The sequence below is a fragment of the Carassius gibelio genome, chromosome B21 (assembly GCF_023724105.1).
Source record: "Carassius gibelio isolate Cgi1373 ecotype wild population from Czech Republic chromosome B21, carGib1.2-hapl.c, whole genome shotgun sequence".
Classification (NCBI taxonomy): Eukaryota; Metazoa; Chordata; class Actinopteri; order Cypriniformes; family Cyprinidae; genus Carassius; species Carassius gibelio.
Window position 1 is genome coordinate 23,675,442 of NC_068416.1, and position 17,571 is coordinate 23,693,012.

General features: G+C 35.5%; 1 protein-coding gene across 2 annotated transcripts; it reads left to right on the forward strand.

The window, feature by feature from the left end:
• The first annotated feature begins 11,247 nt into the window (after positions 1 to 11,247).
• LOC127986484 (proteinase-activated receptor 1-like) lies at positions 11,248 to 15,660 on the forward strand. 2 transcript variants are annotated; one of them, XM_052588753.1, is made up of 4 exons: positions 11,248 to 11,491; positions 12,243 to 12,323; positions 12,877 to 12,990; positions 13,439 to 15,660. In XM_052588753.1, the coding sequence occupies exons 1-4, from the start codon at positions 11,428 to 11,430 to the stop codon at positions 14,545 to 14,547; spliced, it is 1,368 nt and encodes a 455-aa protein (XP_052444713.1). In that variant the 5' UTR covers positions 11,248 to 11,427; the 3' UTR covers positions 14,548 to 15,660. The 2 variants fall into 2 exon arrangements, with proteins under 2 accessions (XP_052444713.1, XP_052444712.1); XM_052588752.1 differs by having other exon boundaries at positions 11,249 to 11,491; positions 13,433 to 15,660.
• The last annotated feature ends 1,911 nt before the right edge of the window (positions 15,661 to 17,571 follow it).

The following is a 17,571-nucleotide window of genomic DNA, read 5'->3' on the forward strand; positions in this document are numbered from 1 at the left end:
GAAGTGTACGTGAAGTGTGCCATTTGGGACAGGGCCACACTTAAGGGGTTAAATAAAAACAGACTCGCATCTGTGGTCAGTGCTGTGGAAAATGTTTCAGAAGGAAACAATTGCACCCAAGAGTGATGGAATATAAACAAAATCATGGAATGGTTGTCATGGCATCACATTGTAAATGCTGGCCGTTTCAAGCTCTGCTGGCAAACTGTCCTAGCAGTTACACCCACTAGGATGTGCTGTGTTTGAAACACGCTCTTGGACAACAGACCATGTTTCCTGCAGGTGGAAGATTTATTTCCATTCAGCAACAGATGAAAACCATTACAGTGGATAGGGAAAGTGACTCAAGACTTTGAAAAGAAAAGCAAACATTTGGATCAACTGGATTATGAATGTGTAAACAGAACAAAAGCTCTGTGCTGAACCTGCATTACTAAAGTGACATATGTCATTCCAAACTAAGACTTTTGGAACACACGTAAAGATATTAATAATGAAATCTGAGCGATTTCTATCCCTCCACTGACAGTCTGCGCAACTAGCACTTTGACACTTCAAAAAGATCAAAGAGCAGTGTTGGGGAGTAACTGTTATCCATTACAGTTACTGAGAAATAAAATGTTAAAGTTACAGCGGGTGTTACATCTGAATATTTTCTGTAAAAAGCTAGGATATATTGCTTTGCCTGTTGTAGATGTGCACGGTGCCCCTGCCATTTAAAGGCTGTTTAGTAAGTGATGCTATTCTGATGCTTTTGATTGGTTCTCTTGTTTGAATTTCAGTGCACCAATCTATTACATTTCCAGAGTAACCTTCCCAACACTGGCAAAAACATCATAAAAGTAATCCATATGAATCAAGCCATTTAGTTTAAAGTTTCTGAAGAGGCTTGCTTGCTTTAATTTATATGATGAACAGATAAAATGTAGGCGTTTTTAATCACATATAAACATTAATCAACACATACGTCAGTTATGGCAAACTGAAACTGGATGGATGGATGGATGGATGGATGGATAGATAGGAGCAAAATATAACTTTAAGATTGGAATTTTTGTATTGCTGAAATGGCCAGAACAGACTTTAATGTCAACAGACATTCCTCAGAGATCAACAGCACAGCACAACACACACACACACACACACACCCCTACACACTGCATTGATGACATTTGGCAGACAAAACACGTTTCTGCTGAACTGCTGTGTCTTAGTGTCTCTGATAAGCTAAAGAAGAAACCAATTAGTGCTTTTCCAACATTGGAGCGCTGCTGAAATGTGCTGTTTGATACTAACCATACCCGGTAACACGAACACGTTTTTTCTATTGAGCATCACACTTTCTTTACCAATCTTCCAATACACACTCCACTAGACAGATAGTTTTAAAAGAATGAAAAAAAAAAAAGTGTTGTGTGCATGTGCTCTAGTTTATTGGGAAATGTTTATTGAATGAGATCATTATAATTAATATCAGTAGCAAGAACAGATCACCTCCCTTCCTCTTCCTAACTTGTCCAAACGCTCTCATTGGAGATTTAGCTCTTAGAGATGAAGTGTATTGTTTATGTGCCACTTGTGCAACCAAACAGAAGTGAAAAAAAAGAGAAAAAAAATTCCAACATAATTCACAAACATTCCTATCAGACAAATAGTTGGCAAATGGTGTGCAAAAAAAATAAAATAAAAGATAATATATATATATATATATTTATATATATATTTATATAAGTGTGTGTGTTTGTGTGTGTGTGTGTGAATATAAACATAAAAAAAATAAAAAAATAAAGTCGGGGTTGTAAGAAAAAAAGTCTATTACTGTATGCTCACCACTGATTTGTGTAAAAAAAAATACAGAAAAATATTAATATTGTGAAATATTATTTCAATTTAAAAGAACTTTTGTCTATTTGAATATATTTTAAAATATAATTTATTTCTGTGATGCAAAAAACTAATTTTCAACATCATAACTCCAGTCTTCATTGTTACATGATCCTATAGAACTCATTCTAATGAGCTGATTTTCTTTTTATTATGTTGAAAACACTTTAATACTTTTATCTAAACTATTATATTTTTTCAGGATTTTTTAAGAATATAAAATTTTAAAGAACAGCATTTATTTGAAATGAATGGCTGAATGCCTAAAGTGTGTGACGGAAATGTTACGCCTCTCACCATACATTTAGAAGTTAATTTTAAAATGAGAAGTATTGGAAATACTTAAAAAATAAAACTCTGCAAATACTTGTATTGTTACAAAAATATAAGTGCGTCCCATCAGGTAATCAAAAGTTCTACACACACTTGTGGTCTTTATGCTCACTTGAACACTTACTTGGATACCAAATACAGGAAATGCGTCATAGAAGTAGTCAAGTAGTCAAGTGCAGAGACCTCAAGTGTGGGTATCTGGGAAAGGCAGGAGTCTCAGTCTTCTGGGGCAGCACGTTGATAGGTTAATAGTAAGTGAATACTATCTTCTTTTCTAATGGATGGTTTTAAAACTCTGATCTTGACAGCTAATTATTGCCATTGATAATGTTCTGCCTATAGGGCGGCACTGAATTGCAGTTGTTGGCGATATAGAGATTGGAGAGAATTACTGCCAATTGCATGACTTTCCAGGAAACTATTCAGCAAAGATAACATTTCCAGTTTGTTGAGATTAAAACATCTCAGATACACAAACAGAACACTTTTGTTTATTGTCATGGACAAACATTTGTGTACTTGTATTTTTATAGCCATCACATTAAACATACAAATGGACTCAATAAATGACAGTTGCACTCATGACAATGTCTTTAAAGTTAATAAATTGAGCCACAAGTTATGGCATTGACTGGCTTTACGCTTGTAATTAAACGCACACAACCGAAATCCATGCATGTGTGAGTTCACGTTCTCCCACACACACGCAAGCATGTCACTTTAAATATCATCGTTACTGTGAGTTCCATGTGCTTGAGGAGACTGAATGTCTGAGCAACATCAGAAGGACTGAATGTGTTAGAAATGTCAGGATGCATGCGCTTCCTGTCCATCTGTGCGTCACTTGTGCTGGTGTTGTATGTTTACAACAAAGAGATTCTGAATGATAGTCAGAAAACAAGAGATCCGAGCTACTAAGGTTAACCAAGTTTAGGATTCGATTTGGTTATATACAGTATACAATTTTGGAAAAGTAAATGTAAGAGCAGATGTCTTTAGAGGCATACAAAATAAATATATAGCCTAACACATTTACCTTATCTAACAGTTGGCTATTTAAAAAAATGCACTTATGAAAAATCAACAATACAATTGGTATCAGAATTAGCTGAAGAAAAAACAGAAGCTGAATACTTCCTGTAAAATTAGCAGGAATAATAATAATAATAATAATAATAATAATAATAATAATAATAATAATAATAATAATAATAAATTAGGGCTGTTAAATATTTATTAATCGATTTTATTCAAATAAGTTGCAATTGATTACATATTTTGTTTGATAAAAAATTATATATAATTACTGGCATTATCTAGGCAGATAAAAGTATGAATTACTAAACATGATATGATATATTTTCCTACCAATTGTTTTAAATCTAAAAAATGCATTAAATGTTCCAGTTTCTGCTTCTGCTTTTCTTTCACTAAATATGGTTTGCTCTATAATTAATTATGACTAATGGAATGTGACGCATAATTCATTTGATAGCTCGATTATACGATGTACGATAAACACAAGAGCACCCAGTAATGTGAGTAATGTGAGTAATGTTTCAAGTTATGTCAGTCGATGTCAGTCGTTTGGACTCACTCCTTCCCTAGTGGCCAGGAAGAGTCATTACATTGGAATTATTTTAAACGTTTTAAAACTACTACTGATTTATTTACATGATGTGGGGGGAAAAAAGTAGGAAAAATGCATTCAGACACCTCATCTTCCCCAAGTTTCCAAATGCAAACATACTTAAAATAACCCTTCCTCTTGCTTACTTCATAGGCAACGTATGGATAACACATCTAAGGAAAACGATTATTAGGGAGTAATCAGAGAAACAATCACACTCAATTATATATGTAACTATATGTTTTCTATGATAATGCAACTGTCTTTGCAATTTGTTTTATCCTGTCGCTGTAGAGTCACACTGCCCTCTTGTGTATCGCAGTAAAAAAAAAAAAAAAAAAAAAAAAAAACTCAGACCTGGGTCTCAAGCATTAAGAAAAATTACATTTACAATAAGAAGCATGTTTAGTCAAGTGTGATGGGGAAAAAAGCTTTGTAAACTACACAAGCAGTAAAGTAAGACAGAAAACAGATGGCCGTTTCAGACAAACATCACAAGTTGGAAGTGCTCTCCAGAGGATAAACGTTCTGGGACTAATTTATTATTTTGTTCCTACTGAAACATTTTGGAATCTGCAAGGTTCCAGATTAACAAAATAAATAATTCATTTCCCCAAGTCTTCCACAGACTTATAGAAAACTTCCTCTATGGTTTTTATAATTAGTTATAAATGAAAATATTAATATCTCTCAGTAAATGTGTGTATGTGTGTTTTTGTACTTGATTTTTTTCTATACTATGGGGACCTAATGTCCCCACAGGGACAGTAAAACATAATTTTTTTTTTTTACTGGCCTATGGTCCCCACAAGGGGAAAAAAATATTAAAAATAGTATACGATATGAAAATGTAACATAGTATACGATATATGAAAGTGGTACAGTACAATGCATAGAGGTTTTCTGTAAGGGTTAGGTTTAGGGGAAAGATAATAATGTTTGGTCAGTTTTAAAGTAACAGAAGTCAATGGAAAGTCCCCACAATTTACAGTGTGTGTGTGTGTGTGTGTGTGTTATATTATCAGCATTCTGCATTCAATGGAATGTGACTCAGTCTGCAAATAAAACTCCTGTCACAGATGGTGATTAAATGTTTATCTTTTTTTAGATCAAGGTTATGAGAAAACAAACACATGAACCAAGACATCTTCTCTGTTCATTAAAATCGGAGTAAAAACTTTCGATTTGAATTCACAATGTTGCTATTATGCTCCATGAAAATATTTGCATTTAAATATCTAAATTTCCATATGTCAATTTTAACTTTCAGGTGAATCTCCTTTACTGTGATTCTGCTTTGTCTGGCAACACAATTTTAAACGGAAAGAATAGTTATTTAACCTTAAAACTAATATAATCATTAATTTACTATTGTAGTTAATGGGGGCATATTAGCCTGTGTGGGTCTGTTTTCTCAATCAATCAGAGGTCATATATTTCTTGAATTTTTTAGATAGTTACAACCTGCAAGAAGGTTATACATCTAGAAGCCATGTAAAATTACATTTGTAGAGACATAGGGTGAATCTCAGTAAATCAAGACACATTTGACAGTCATCTCAATGTCAAAAAGCAGCCCAAATGACTTGAGTTCACCTATCAGACGCAAAACCCCAACCTCTCAGCATTACAGCAACCTGTTCAAAGAGCATGAAGTCTGCAAACATGGTTACAGTCAGAAATTAGTTAAACCGATAGTTCACCCAAAAATGAAAATGTGATGTTTATCTTACCCCCAGGGCATCCAAGATGTAGGTGACATTATTTCTTCATTAGAACACAAACCAAGATTTTTAGCTCAGACTGTAGCAGTCTGTCAGTCTTATAATGAAATTAAACCCTGGGGCTCCTGACAATAAATTGATGTGTAAAGACAAAACGATCGATATGTGCAAGAATCTGAACAGTATTTACAGTATATAATTTTTTACCTCTGATTCACGCAATGTGCGAACTGTTAGATCTCTCCAGAGCGCATCCTGTTGTTCACTTTCTCAGCTGCAGGTGCGTGAGGTGTCTTCTTTTTCTTCTTCTTGCTTTACGTCAGATCGCAGACTTATAAGTGCATTACCTCCACCTATCTCTCAAGTGGACCGTTCAGACTCCTAATTGAGATTGTAGATAGAGTGTCAATGGTCCTCTTGAGAAATAGGTGGAGGTAATGCACATTATAAGACTGATAGACAGCAATGGTTTGAGCTAAAAATCTTGATTTGTGTTCTCCTGAAGAAAAAAAATGTCACCTACATATTTGATACCCTGAGGGTAAGCAGATAAACATCACATTTTCATTTTTGGGTGAACTATCCATTTAATATGTATTAGTTGACTTATGACTAACACAGCAGTTAGATATTGATCTCCCCAGATCCCCTATTCACAATGTCTTTTCCTGTCCAGTACTGGTTTTGGTTTTCTTTTCTTAAACCGGAAGATGTCTGTCTGAGCGTAGGCTATGTGTGCGTGCGCGTCTGTTATCTTAATCAGTCAGAGGTCTAGTCTCAAAAGAAAAAGCAAATATGCTCTCCTGTTTTTCTAGGACATTCTGGTATATTGTGTTCACGTATGGAGCAGCACAAACCAAATCAGATCATAAATTCATTCAAATACATTTTTGATCAGATTTAGAGAAAACAGACTAATTTTCAACTGGGGGGCACAAGAGGGGCCACGATTAATACAGAGGGGCCAATCTTGTGTTGTTTGAACTGTATATCCAAATCATTTCAAGAGTTCAGTAACCTTTAAAACCCTTAATAAACAGTGATACCCTATTATATTTTAATAGCAGTTATTCATTTCTCTAAATCAAAACAATCAAATACAATTTGTATTAACTTTTCACTTTAACTTTTAACTTTTAACATTAACAATTATTAATATTATTAATAACATTAATAATTCGTAGAAATAAATACACAATTAATGAATTAATATAACTAATATACATTTAACATAATAAATTGTTTTTGTTTATTATCCACATCCCATTCAATTTGCATAGCAGCAGTTGCAGTAAATTTGCATTGATGAATAAACAAAATCTACTTATGTCAAGGCTAATTAATCTTGGGCATATGGATTTAAAAATATCATATATCCATACTTTGTTAGATAGCTACTTGTTCAAAAAGGTAGCTTTAGTTTAACATGTAAAATATGTGGATCCTATAGAAACAGTTTAGAATAGCTTAAAGAGGGGGTGAAATGCTATTTCATGCATACTGAGTTTTTTACACTGTTAAAGAGTTGGACTCCCATGCTAAACATGGACAAAGTTTCAAAAATTACGTTTGAAGGAGTATTTTTGTTCCAAAAAAAAACCTCTTCCGGTTTGTCAAAAGTTTCGGAAAGTTTTTTTCGAGTATGGCTCTGTGTGGCGTTAGATGGAGCGGAATTTCCTTATATGGGTCCTGAGGGCACTTCTGCCGGAAGAGCGCACGCTCCAGTATAGCAGAGCAGAGGCATTCCCTGATCAGAGCAAGAGCGTCGCAAAAAGTCACAAAAGAAGTGTGTTTTTGGTTGCCAGGGCAAGACAACCCTGCACAGATTACCAAAAGAGAAACAGCATTAAGGGACCAGTGGATGGAGTTTATTTTTACAGAGCATCAACGGAGTTGTGCAAGTGTTTGTGTTTGTTCCCTGCATTTCGAAGATGCTTGTTTTACAAACAAGGCCCAGTTTGACGCGGGATTTGCACATTGGTTATTTCTTAAGGATAATGCAGTCCCAACGAAAAAGAGTCACGATCGTGTGTTGGAACCGCAGGCGGTGAGTAAAACTGCTTCAAATATCTCTGTGTTGTTAACTTAGCTATCAGCGCGTAAGCACATCAAGTAAACAACATGCGATGTTGGCATCAAACTGCACTTTCCACATGTAACGTTACAGCTTAAAAAAAAAAAAAAAAAAAAAAAAAAAAGACGACATGAAGTGGAACTTAGTCATTTTCCAAAACTGCTAAGCAAATACTGTATATACAGTTTCAGTACATACCACACAGAGACGCCTTTGCTGATGCTGCTCTTGTTAAATTTCAGCCTCTGGATCTGTGTCACAGCTTCCACACGCTCTCAACGCAAAAGCCTACTGGCGCTCGTGATTCTTTAGCTCCGCCCACACGTCACGCCTCTAGGCGCTCGTGTTTTTCCGGGAAAAATCGGTACAGACTATCTTTCTCTTATAAATATAATAAAAATAAAGACTTTTTGGAGTTATGAAGGATGCAGTACAACTCTATAGGTACTCAAGATTAACAGGATATTGAGTGAAAACGAACATTTCACCCCCCCCCCCCCCCCCCTTTAATTAGTCCAGTGTTATTTTAGTAATAGTTACTTATTTTGCTATTTAATCATGCATTAAATATTTATGTATGATTTTTTTTATTTGAGAATGTTTCTGGGTGTCATCAAATGACGTTTTGTCAATAACTTCTGTGAAAACACAGTACATTATCTCATTAAATATGCACAATTTTGCATATATTTGCGGTCATATGATGAACATATGATAAAGCCAGGTGCTAAATCACACAAGATGAAAAAAGATGTTCAGAGGGATTTCAGCATATTTATATATTTTTTTTATTTATATAAGAATATAAGTGTATAACTGGAGAGTTTGGTGCACATAGCTGCTACATAGGCTAAGATGTTTGTACTGAAGAATGACAAAAAACTCATTTTGAGAAAACGGCATTTAAAGATTTGTAATGTAAAAGCTAATTATTTTTTTAGTGGAAACAACTATTTACAGACACAATATCTTGTCAAATCCTTAGCCATCAACAATACAAACCAACTAAAACACATCAAAACCTATAACTCAGCATTTATGGCCTTCAACTAAACAGAAAAACAGTCAAAAACACTGTGGAAATGTCAGAGCACGTCACGTGATGCGTCTGAACGAATCACGTTGTCGGAAATTGGCATCAGCCAATGAGAATCACTTTTAGTGATAAATGCCCCATTGTACTTTCACAATTGGTTGCTGATGAAAAGGAAATGACCATATTTGGATCCGAGAACATTGTATGGGAGAGAGAGCTTTCCAGGGTGCAGACAGCAATCGCGGAGCACCATGGTGATTTAGAACACCAACTGAATTTATGAGAAATCTACAGACCCAAATAGACTAAAGGTGTAGTAAAATAAAGACCTATATGTGTATTTTGGAATTTTTCACCACAAGTCTGAAAGAAGACATGTTATTGAAGACAGCCCCAAATCTCAAAATTGACCAGTAAAAAAAACTATGTTTTTGCATGTGTCTCACCCATAGACTGTAAAAAAAGTCTGAAGTGTGGAGCGTTAGATAAACATCATACGATTTGTTTCGTCACCTCACCTAAGTGAAAAAAGTCGCTAATCGACTGCATGATTCAATAATGACTTTATTAGAATTGAAATTATACTTTTTTTAAGCCATTGCTTTAAATTGTGTTGTTGCCTATATCGGCGTGTTCGGCCGAAAAATAAATAAATCATAACGAAGTAAACCCCTTTTACATTCAGCATCAGAGGAGCATAGTAGGCTAAATATACTGATTAGCATCTTGGTCTGCTCGCGATGCAATCATGAGTTATTTACTAAACTGAAATATTATGATTTGAATTTGTGAGTGACAGACAAGTAGAAGGGTGGGGGCACACTGGGGGGCCTATCAGCTTTCAGGAGGGGCCAGTGCCCCCATGGCCCCTCCCCTGGCTACGCCACTGCTTTTGATCCCTTGCAATCCCACGGATTGATTATGTGCCCATGTGGAACTTGCCACTTTAAGAAGTTACTCCTAGTCCTAATGTCAGCTTGTTAGGTTTATAAGGCACCTGTCCACACAATCTGTATCTCCCATTCTATCCTCTCCCACCAACATGGGCAACACCAAAGAGCTGTCAAAGAATGTCAGAGACAAGATTGTGGATCTGCACAAGGCTTGAATTGGCCACAAGACCATTAGCAAGAAGCTATGTGAGAAGATTACAAAGATTACAAAGATTCCTCAAACAAAGGGCTCCTGCTTGTGCCGCGCTCACGGCTTAAACAGAGAGGTGACAGAGCCTTTGCAGTTGCTGCCCCACGTTTGTGGAACCAGCTCCCCCAGGATATTAGATCTGCCCCCTCCATTGCTACATTCAAATCCAGGTTAAAAACTCATTTTTATTCCTTGGCTTTCCTTGTTCCCTAACCTGGTACCTCTGGTTGTTTTCTGTATTTCTGTGTTGTGTGACGTGATATTGAAGGCTTATTTTTATTAATGTTTTATATAATTATGATTATTCAATCTATGTGTTTATATTTTTATTGTCTTTTTAGCTATTCATTGTACAGCACTTTGGTCAGTTTTGCGCTGTGTGTAAATGTGCTTTATATAAAAAAAATTTAAATTACTTACTTACTTACAACTGTTGGTGCGATTATTAATGATCTTAAAAAGTATTAATGATCGTTAATGATCTTAAAGCAGTAGGGAGCACAGTCACCAAGCTAACCATTGGTAACACACTTCACCGCAATGGACTGAAATCCTGCAGCTAGGTCCCCCTGCTCAAGAAGGCACATGTACAGGCATGTTTAAAGTTTGCCAAAGAAAATAATGATTCAGAAAAGGCTTGGGGATTCACTCGCCTCACCATGTTTGGAGGGAAAGAACTGCTGACTATAACCCCAAGAATACCATCCCTACAGTCAAGCACAGAGATAGAAACATTATGCTTTGGGGCTTTTTTTTTTTTTTTTTTTGCTAAGGGTACAGGACGACTTCACAGCTTTGCAGGGCAAATGATGTACATTTTACATGTACTGTAAAATATTTGACGAGAACCTCCTTCCTTCAGCCAGAACACTGAAGATGGGTCATGGATGGGACTTCCAGCATGTCAATGACCTGAAACATACTGCCAAGGCAACAAAGGAGTGGCTCAAGAAGAAGCACATTAAGGTCATCGAGTGACCTACAGTAAGCATGTCTCCAGACCTCAATCCAAAAATCTGTGGAGGGAGTTGAAACTTCAAGTTACCAAACGACAGCCAAGAAACCTTAAAGATTTGGAGAGGATCTGTAAAGAGGAGTAGATCAGAATCCCTCCTGAGATGTGTGCAAACCTGGTGACCAACTACTGTACAAACAATGTCTTACCTCTGTGATTGCCAAAAAGGGTTTCTGAACCAAGTACTAAGTCATGTTTTGATTAGGGATAAAATACGTATTTCACTCCAACCTTTATATCCTATACTGTATGTGTTTTTTTCTAGATTTTTTGTTTGGTATTCAGTCTCTATCTATCTGCTTCCCATAATAACCACACATAGACTGCGTATGCTATCTGTGCGACAGTCAGACACGACGTCTGGGTTTTTATAACAGCAGCTCTGGGACTCGTGATGTCATCACATTGTAATGCACATCCTCGCTCGCGCCACACCGCTCGAGCAGAACAGAAAGAGCAGCTACAGTTAGCACCGCGACTCAAGTCAACAGGTCCTTTCTTCCGTTAGAAGAGTGTATCTTTCTATCGAGATAAAATTCAACGTTGAACTTCTTGTTTTAGAAACAGGGAACAGAAACAGATCTTGTTATGGAAATCAAAACGATCCTGTTTTTAATTCTGAATGTCCACACATGCACTGCCATCTTTAACGGTAAGTTTATTCATTCGTGAAGAAACTGAGATTATGATTTTCAAAAGCGATGTGACTGCTCGTATTTTTCTAAGAATGAATGAAGGAAGGAGCTGAAGAAAGAAACTTTTTATCTTTTTATTATTGTTAGGCTACTTGATTGTTACGCTCTCATTTTCTCTAAATAATAATTAAAATAATAATCTATAAAGACATAAGTCCTTCTCTTCAACAATGCAGTATTTAATTATTAAAAGTACGTTAAAACTGTAATAGCCTACTTTAAAAGTATTTTTTATCCATCGATTATCGATCCTTTGTTTTCTTAAATATGAAAACCACTGACAGATTGTCACTCTATCACAAGTCTAATTTTAGATAGATAGATAGATACAGTAGATAGATAGATAGATAGATAGATAGATAGATAGATAGATAAAGTCCCTGCTATATATATTAGCCTGTGAATGTTTGTTGGTAATTGGTTTCTTTCTGATCTAAAATTTAAACTTTTATTTTCCATGTTATATATATATATATATATATAAGTTTAAATTTTAGATCAGCAAGAAACAGCAACAATTACCAACAAACATTCACAGGCTAATTAAAAACAACATTGCTGTAGGCTCTGAATAGAGAGTAAATATCCCTGTGTTTGTTTTGGCCTGAAGTATTATTGCTGTTATTTAGCTGTCAGATACGGTTGTTGTCCTGGGTTTATCTAGTGTTAGGAAATTAACTGGTATTTCTTTTGAATGTTTGATTACAGTCAGTGCTGAAAGCAGTTTATCTGAAAATACGACTGTTCAACTTGTTGATGCAGAAGATTATCATGAGGAATACATAAATGGTAAAGTTTTCAGAGATCATCTCAATGCTTTCTTACACCGAACATGAAGTAATGACCAGAGTATGAAGAAATGCCCCCCCCCCACCAAAAAAGCAACATAATTTTATTCATTTATATTTAAACATTATATTTTAAATTTATACTTTGACATATATAAATTGGTTATTAGTAAGTTACTATATAAACAGTATGTGCAACATTGTCAGTGGTTTAACATGTAATGTAATTGCATTATTTTTGTGTTATGTATGATGTTACCCTGATGGTGTGGTCTTTGAAGGTTTTAGCTTCTGTATGGTGTTTATCAGTACATTTTATGGTTAAAAAACAGGTTTTGGTTCATAAAAACAGGATAGCACTGAATGAAATGTCCAGATTTAAGTAAAATACACAAGCACCAATATAGAGTTCTTACTGCAAAGAATATGGTCCAATGTTTTGTCTTTGGCTAAGACTAACTTAAGGCCTTATCAAGGCAGATGTGTGACAGTCACCTTTCCTTATCTGGCTGTGTTATGGGAGCTATCACTGATAGATGAGTGTTTGGTTACAGCCCCTGCTGGACGAGGTTTTGCTGTTGAATATGATACCTCGACGGATGAGCCAACTGACTACAATATGGATGAGACACTGCCCAACTCTTCAATGCCAAATAAAACTTGTAAAGGTATGTACAATATCCAGCAAACAGACTGCTAACAGTAATTATACAATAAATGAAATGGCCTTGTGTTTGAGGTGTAATTTAGGCCCGTCCATACCAAGAACAATAATGATAAGAGTTAAAACTCAATCTAATTCTATGAGAAAAAAATCACTCTATATCAATAACAGCACAGAGGAAGGATATCAATACTTTCAGAAAGATTTCTTCTAGCTGATATATTGAATATTGACAGCCAGTTAGAGTCCTGCTTTAATGAGCTTGAGCATTTCGAGTGTCAGACAACAAAAATGATGCATGCATTTATAACAAACAGTGTGTTGGTGTGAATGATAGTTATCATTCTTGCTGTGAACGTCTTAAGCATCTTCATAAAGGCCTGTCTAGAGGAGTTGTTACGAGAGGTGTCATTGATGTTGTTGTGTTTTTGTATGTCTGGTTATAGAGTTAGGCCAACAAGAGTCCCGATCTACTAAAAGAGCACATCCATGTAACATCAGTGATCCGAATGCAGCAAGATGCAACTCAACTAAAATCCGGAAATACAAGACCTCAGTCGAGGCTGTTGACTTCCTTAAAAGCTCACTGGTCACACGCATCATGCCCTCATTCTACATCATCGTCATCCTCATTAGTTTGCCCCTGAACGCTTTGGCCTTGGTGATGTTCACCTGTAGGATTCGAGAGAAGAAACCAGCTGTGATCTACATGTCTCATCTGGCGTGTGTGGATCTGCTCTTCACCCTGCTGCTGCCTCTGAAGATCCACTACCAGCTGAACGCTTCAGATTGGGTGTTCGGTGAGGCGGCGTGTCGTGTGCTCAGTGCAGCTTACTACTGCTACATGTACTGCTCCATACTGCTGATGATGTGCATGAGTGTGGACAGGCTGCTGGCCGTGGTGTATCCCATCGCCTCTCTGACCTGGAGGAGCGCAAGGAAAGCCACACTCATATGCACATTAGCCTGGCTGCTGGCGATCACTGGTACAGTACCGCTTCTCTCAGTGAAACAAACATTCAAGATTAAGGATGTTGGTGTCACCTGCCATGATGCATTGATCCACAATGACCCTACAGATAAGCAGTACATGTACCAGTTCTCCATCCTCTCCTTTTTCTACTACTTTGTGCCACTTATTGTCACCTTAGTGAGCTACTCCACCATTATATCTGTGCTCCGTACCAAGTCTAATCTATTGGCGAAATCATCATCACTCTCAGATAATCGAAGAAGAGCTGTGATTATGACTATAGCTGTGCTGATCGTGTTTGTGGTGTGCTTCGCACCAACCAATGGCATCCTGGTGTACCACTGTTTTCTTTTAGCTGCTGGATACAACAGCGGTGAGGGAGATTCATCGTATGCAGCTTACCTGTTGGCTGTGTGTTTGGGGAGCGCAAGTGTTTTTCTTGACCCTCTTCTTTACTATTACGGCTCGTCTCAATGCAGAAAGAAGATCAGCTCTGTGTTTTGGTGGAGAAAACGCACCTTGTCAAATTCAAACAGTCAGACAAAATCCTCTTATGTGAGTTGTGAGTACAGACAGGCATGCATTTAGATGTGAATTGTTTTTTAAAAAAAAGAGCTGTTGAAATTGTGCCATTTAAAGAAGATTGAATTTAAAGTTATGGCTCTCTGGCCACAAATCCTGATTCATGCTAAAGCAGGATGTATATCCCTTCCATGCTGTTATTTAAAAAAATTCAAACATTAATATAATTAAATATAATATTTCAGAAAATATAAAGATAACGACATTTTTACAACAGTTTTATTATCTGTTCTGTACAAATATTTGTGTAATTTTGTAATTGTCTTGCAATCAAAATTGAATGAAATTGTATCAAGTAAATATTTCAAAAATATATATTTTTTTAGTTTTTCTATACAATATTTTGTCCTGTTTTAGACAGATTTACTGCCACTTAACTCAATTTTTCAGCCTGAAATCTCTTGAAATTCTCTATAAATGTAATCTGCACCTGGCCATGTTAAATGCTTGCAGTAACACTGTGCTTCTTACACACGCTTAGTCACAAACAGGAAATGGAGTCACATGAGCAGTGAATAGGTTGGGTCAGTTAATATTATTTAGCACAATCAGCGTTTTCTAAAAATGAGGTACTTTCAGTAAATCTTTGTCTTTTGCTTTAAATTGCCAGTTTTAACTGAAAGTTTGAACGTGTAAATAGCTCTACATATAAAATGATGTGATACAAACATTATTGTATGTAAATAATTTGTGCACAATTTCTTAGATTAATATATTTTAGCAACTGAACTGAGCTTCTATATTTGCTAGTTGTCAAACAAGCCTTTTCCCTCAGATTTTAAGTTCTGGTCTCAAAACTGTGATGCAAATTTGATTGGAGTTAAAAAAGTGTAGCAACTCGCATGGTCTTTGTTATATCATATTATATCACTGAAGTGCCTGCCTACTGTATATCATACTTTAGAAAACTAACTTACTTACTTAGAAAATAAGTTTGCCTACTCATGTTTTTCCGTTCCGCTATACAGTATTTATATGAAGTACAGATAAGCATAACTTCCCCATTCCACAAAAAAATGTTTTCAGATCTGTTATCAGTTATAAGCCGCTCATTTCAAACATATTCAGTTTTGTTATATGAACAGTATGATTGACTACAATAAATATATACCAAAATAATGTACTGTTGTATGAGACCCTTTTATATTTGCTGCATTTGCTGACCAGACCAAAGCATTTTGTTTATCCATGAATACATTCCTTCGTAAACCAATTATGCTGAAATTATTTGCCAAGACAGTAGAAAATGTAGGGCTATATCATAAGTCATGCAGTTACAACTATTGAGATTAAAAACTATTATTATCTGAAGAATGTATGAAGGATGTGTATTTCTTGTTCTTTGCATGAAGCCTTACAGAGGGACTAACTTTTATTTTATTAATATTGTTTAGTTAAATTATTATCTGATGCCTGTGATATATTATATATTTCATTTTGGGAACGTTTTATGATACAGTTTTTTCAGGGGTTATCTTTCTTTTGTGGTTCTTGAAGCTTCTGAATCTTTGTTGATTTGTATACTGTACCTAGACCTAACGAAAGTAATGATGTTATTATATTTTAAATCACATTCTGGCTTCAACACTCTTGCAAATCGTTTTTTTTAACAATTCATTTGAAATAACCTATTCAAAAAAATAATAATAATAAATAATATAATCATATTAATTCCGAGGCAAAAGACAAGGCGAATATTCAAAAAGATAAGAGATGTTGCATGCACCCATGTAAGGCAATACACAAACCAAACAAGGAAATTAGTTCCTCAACGCTCTCTGCTGTATATGATTTTTCAAATCTGTCAAAACAATGAAGCAATTTTTTGCCCCTTTATCATACATTTTCATTTTATACAATTTATATAAATTAACTATATTTAAAAGGTGGGTGAAAAACATACAACCAAGCATATATTAATTAATGATTGTCTTCATACCAATGTACATTCTTGCACATTTTTCTAAAGGAGCTGAACATCACATGTTTAAATTACAGTTAGTTATTTTTCCATAGGTTAAATAAAGCAAAAATATTTTATTGCTGTGCATAAATAAGTTATTCCAAACATTATGTTTGAGTTGTCCCAGGTGAAAAAGAAATATATTTAAATTGTGCTTTTACAGACACATTTATATATTTGAATTACAGTGCGTATTAAATGTATTATTTTGAAACAACTTTAAGTATATTAAGTGTAAGGTTAAGGTTTTATGATTTTTGTTGCAATATATAAATTCTGTAGCAATGCTGTAAGTGTAACTTTCCCATTTATAATCTACTGTACCTAAAATATGTATGAATGTAAAGATAAACGTTTAAAAATTTTTTTTCACATTTTCATTCTGTGACTGTAAACGTCATTTTAAAACATAGTCAACAAAAGTGCACACTCTCTCTCTCTCTTCCTTCAGCTTGCTCCTTTTTTATCAGGAGTCGCCACAGCGGAGTAATCCACATAAATGATTTGGCACATTTTACGCCGGATGCACTTCCTGCCACAATCCAGCCTTGAGAGTGCACTAACTCGTGCAACCCCAGTGCTGGGACACACTCGCTCACTCATTCACTCAATACGGCCAGTTTAACTTGTAGACAACAAAAGTGCACTGAATAGTGCAACATTTACTTACAGCCAATGCATCATTACAATTGCCAGCGATGAAGAAGGTTTAAGGATAAGAATAATAATACATTTTATTAATCCCCAAAGGGAAATGTATATGTCATAGCATCATCAGAGACAGATCCTTTAAATATGAAAACATATAGTACTTGCAGACTGCGAGTCAGAAGTGTAGTCTTCTCTCCCAGGACCAGGAAACAGTCCTCCATAAAATTTGCTGCATACATCTGAATATTTGGGTTGAACTGTTCTGGAACACTGTTGTAAACACAACTTAACCACTGATTTCTAGAAGTATTTTTGCTTTCGTCTTCACACATGTCGGCAGCACCTTAACGTCATACTAGGAGGGCATTGAAGAGTCTTAACCTTTATAAAGAATATCTCTTTGGGTTTGAGACTTT

Excerpts from the sequence above, each read along its gene's own strand:
- LOC127986484 (XM_052588752.1), top strand. The coding sequence starts at position 11,428 with ATGGAAATCAAAACGATCCTGTTTTTAATTCTGAATGTCCACACATGC. Across the intron at positions 11,492-12,242 it reads ATGCACTGCCATCTTTAACG|TCAGTGCTGAAAGCAGTTTA; the intron begins GTAAGTTTATTC and ends GTTTGATTACAG. Across the intron at positions 12,324-12,876 it reads TCATGAGGAATACATAAATG|CCCCTGCTGGACGAGGTTTT; the intron begins GTAAAGTTTTCA and ends GTTTGGTTACAG.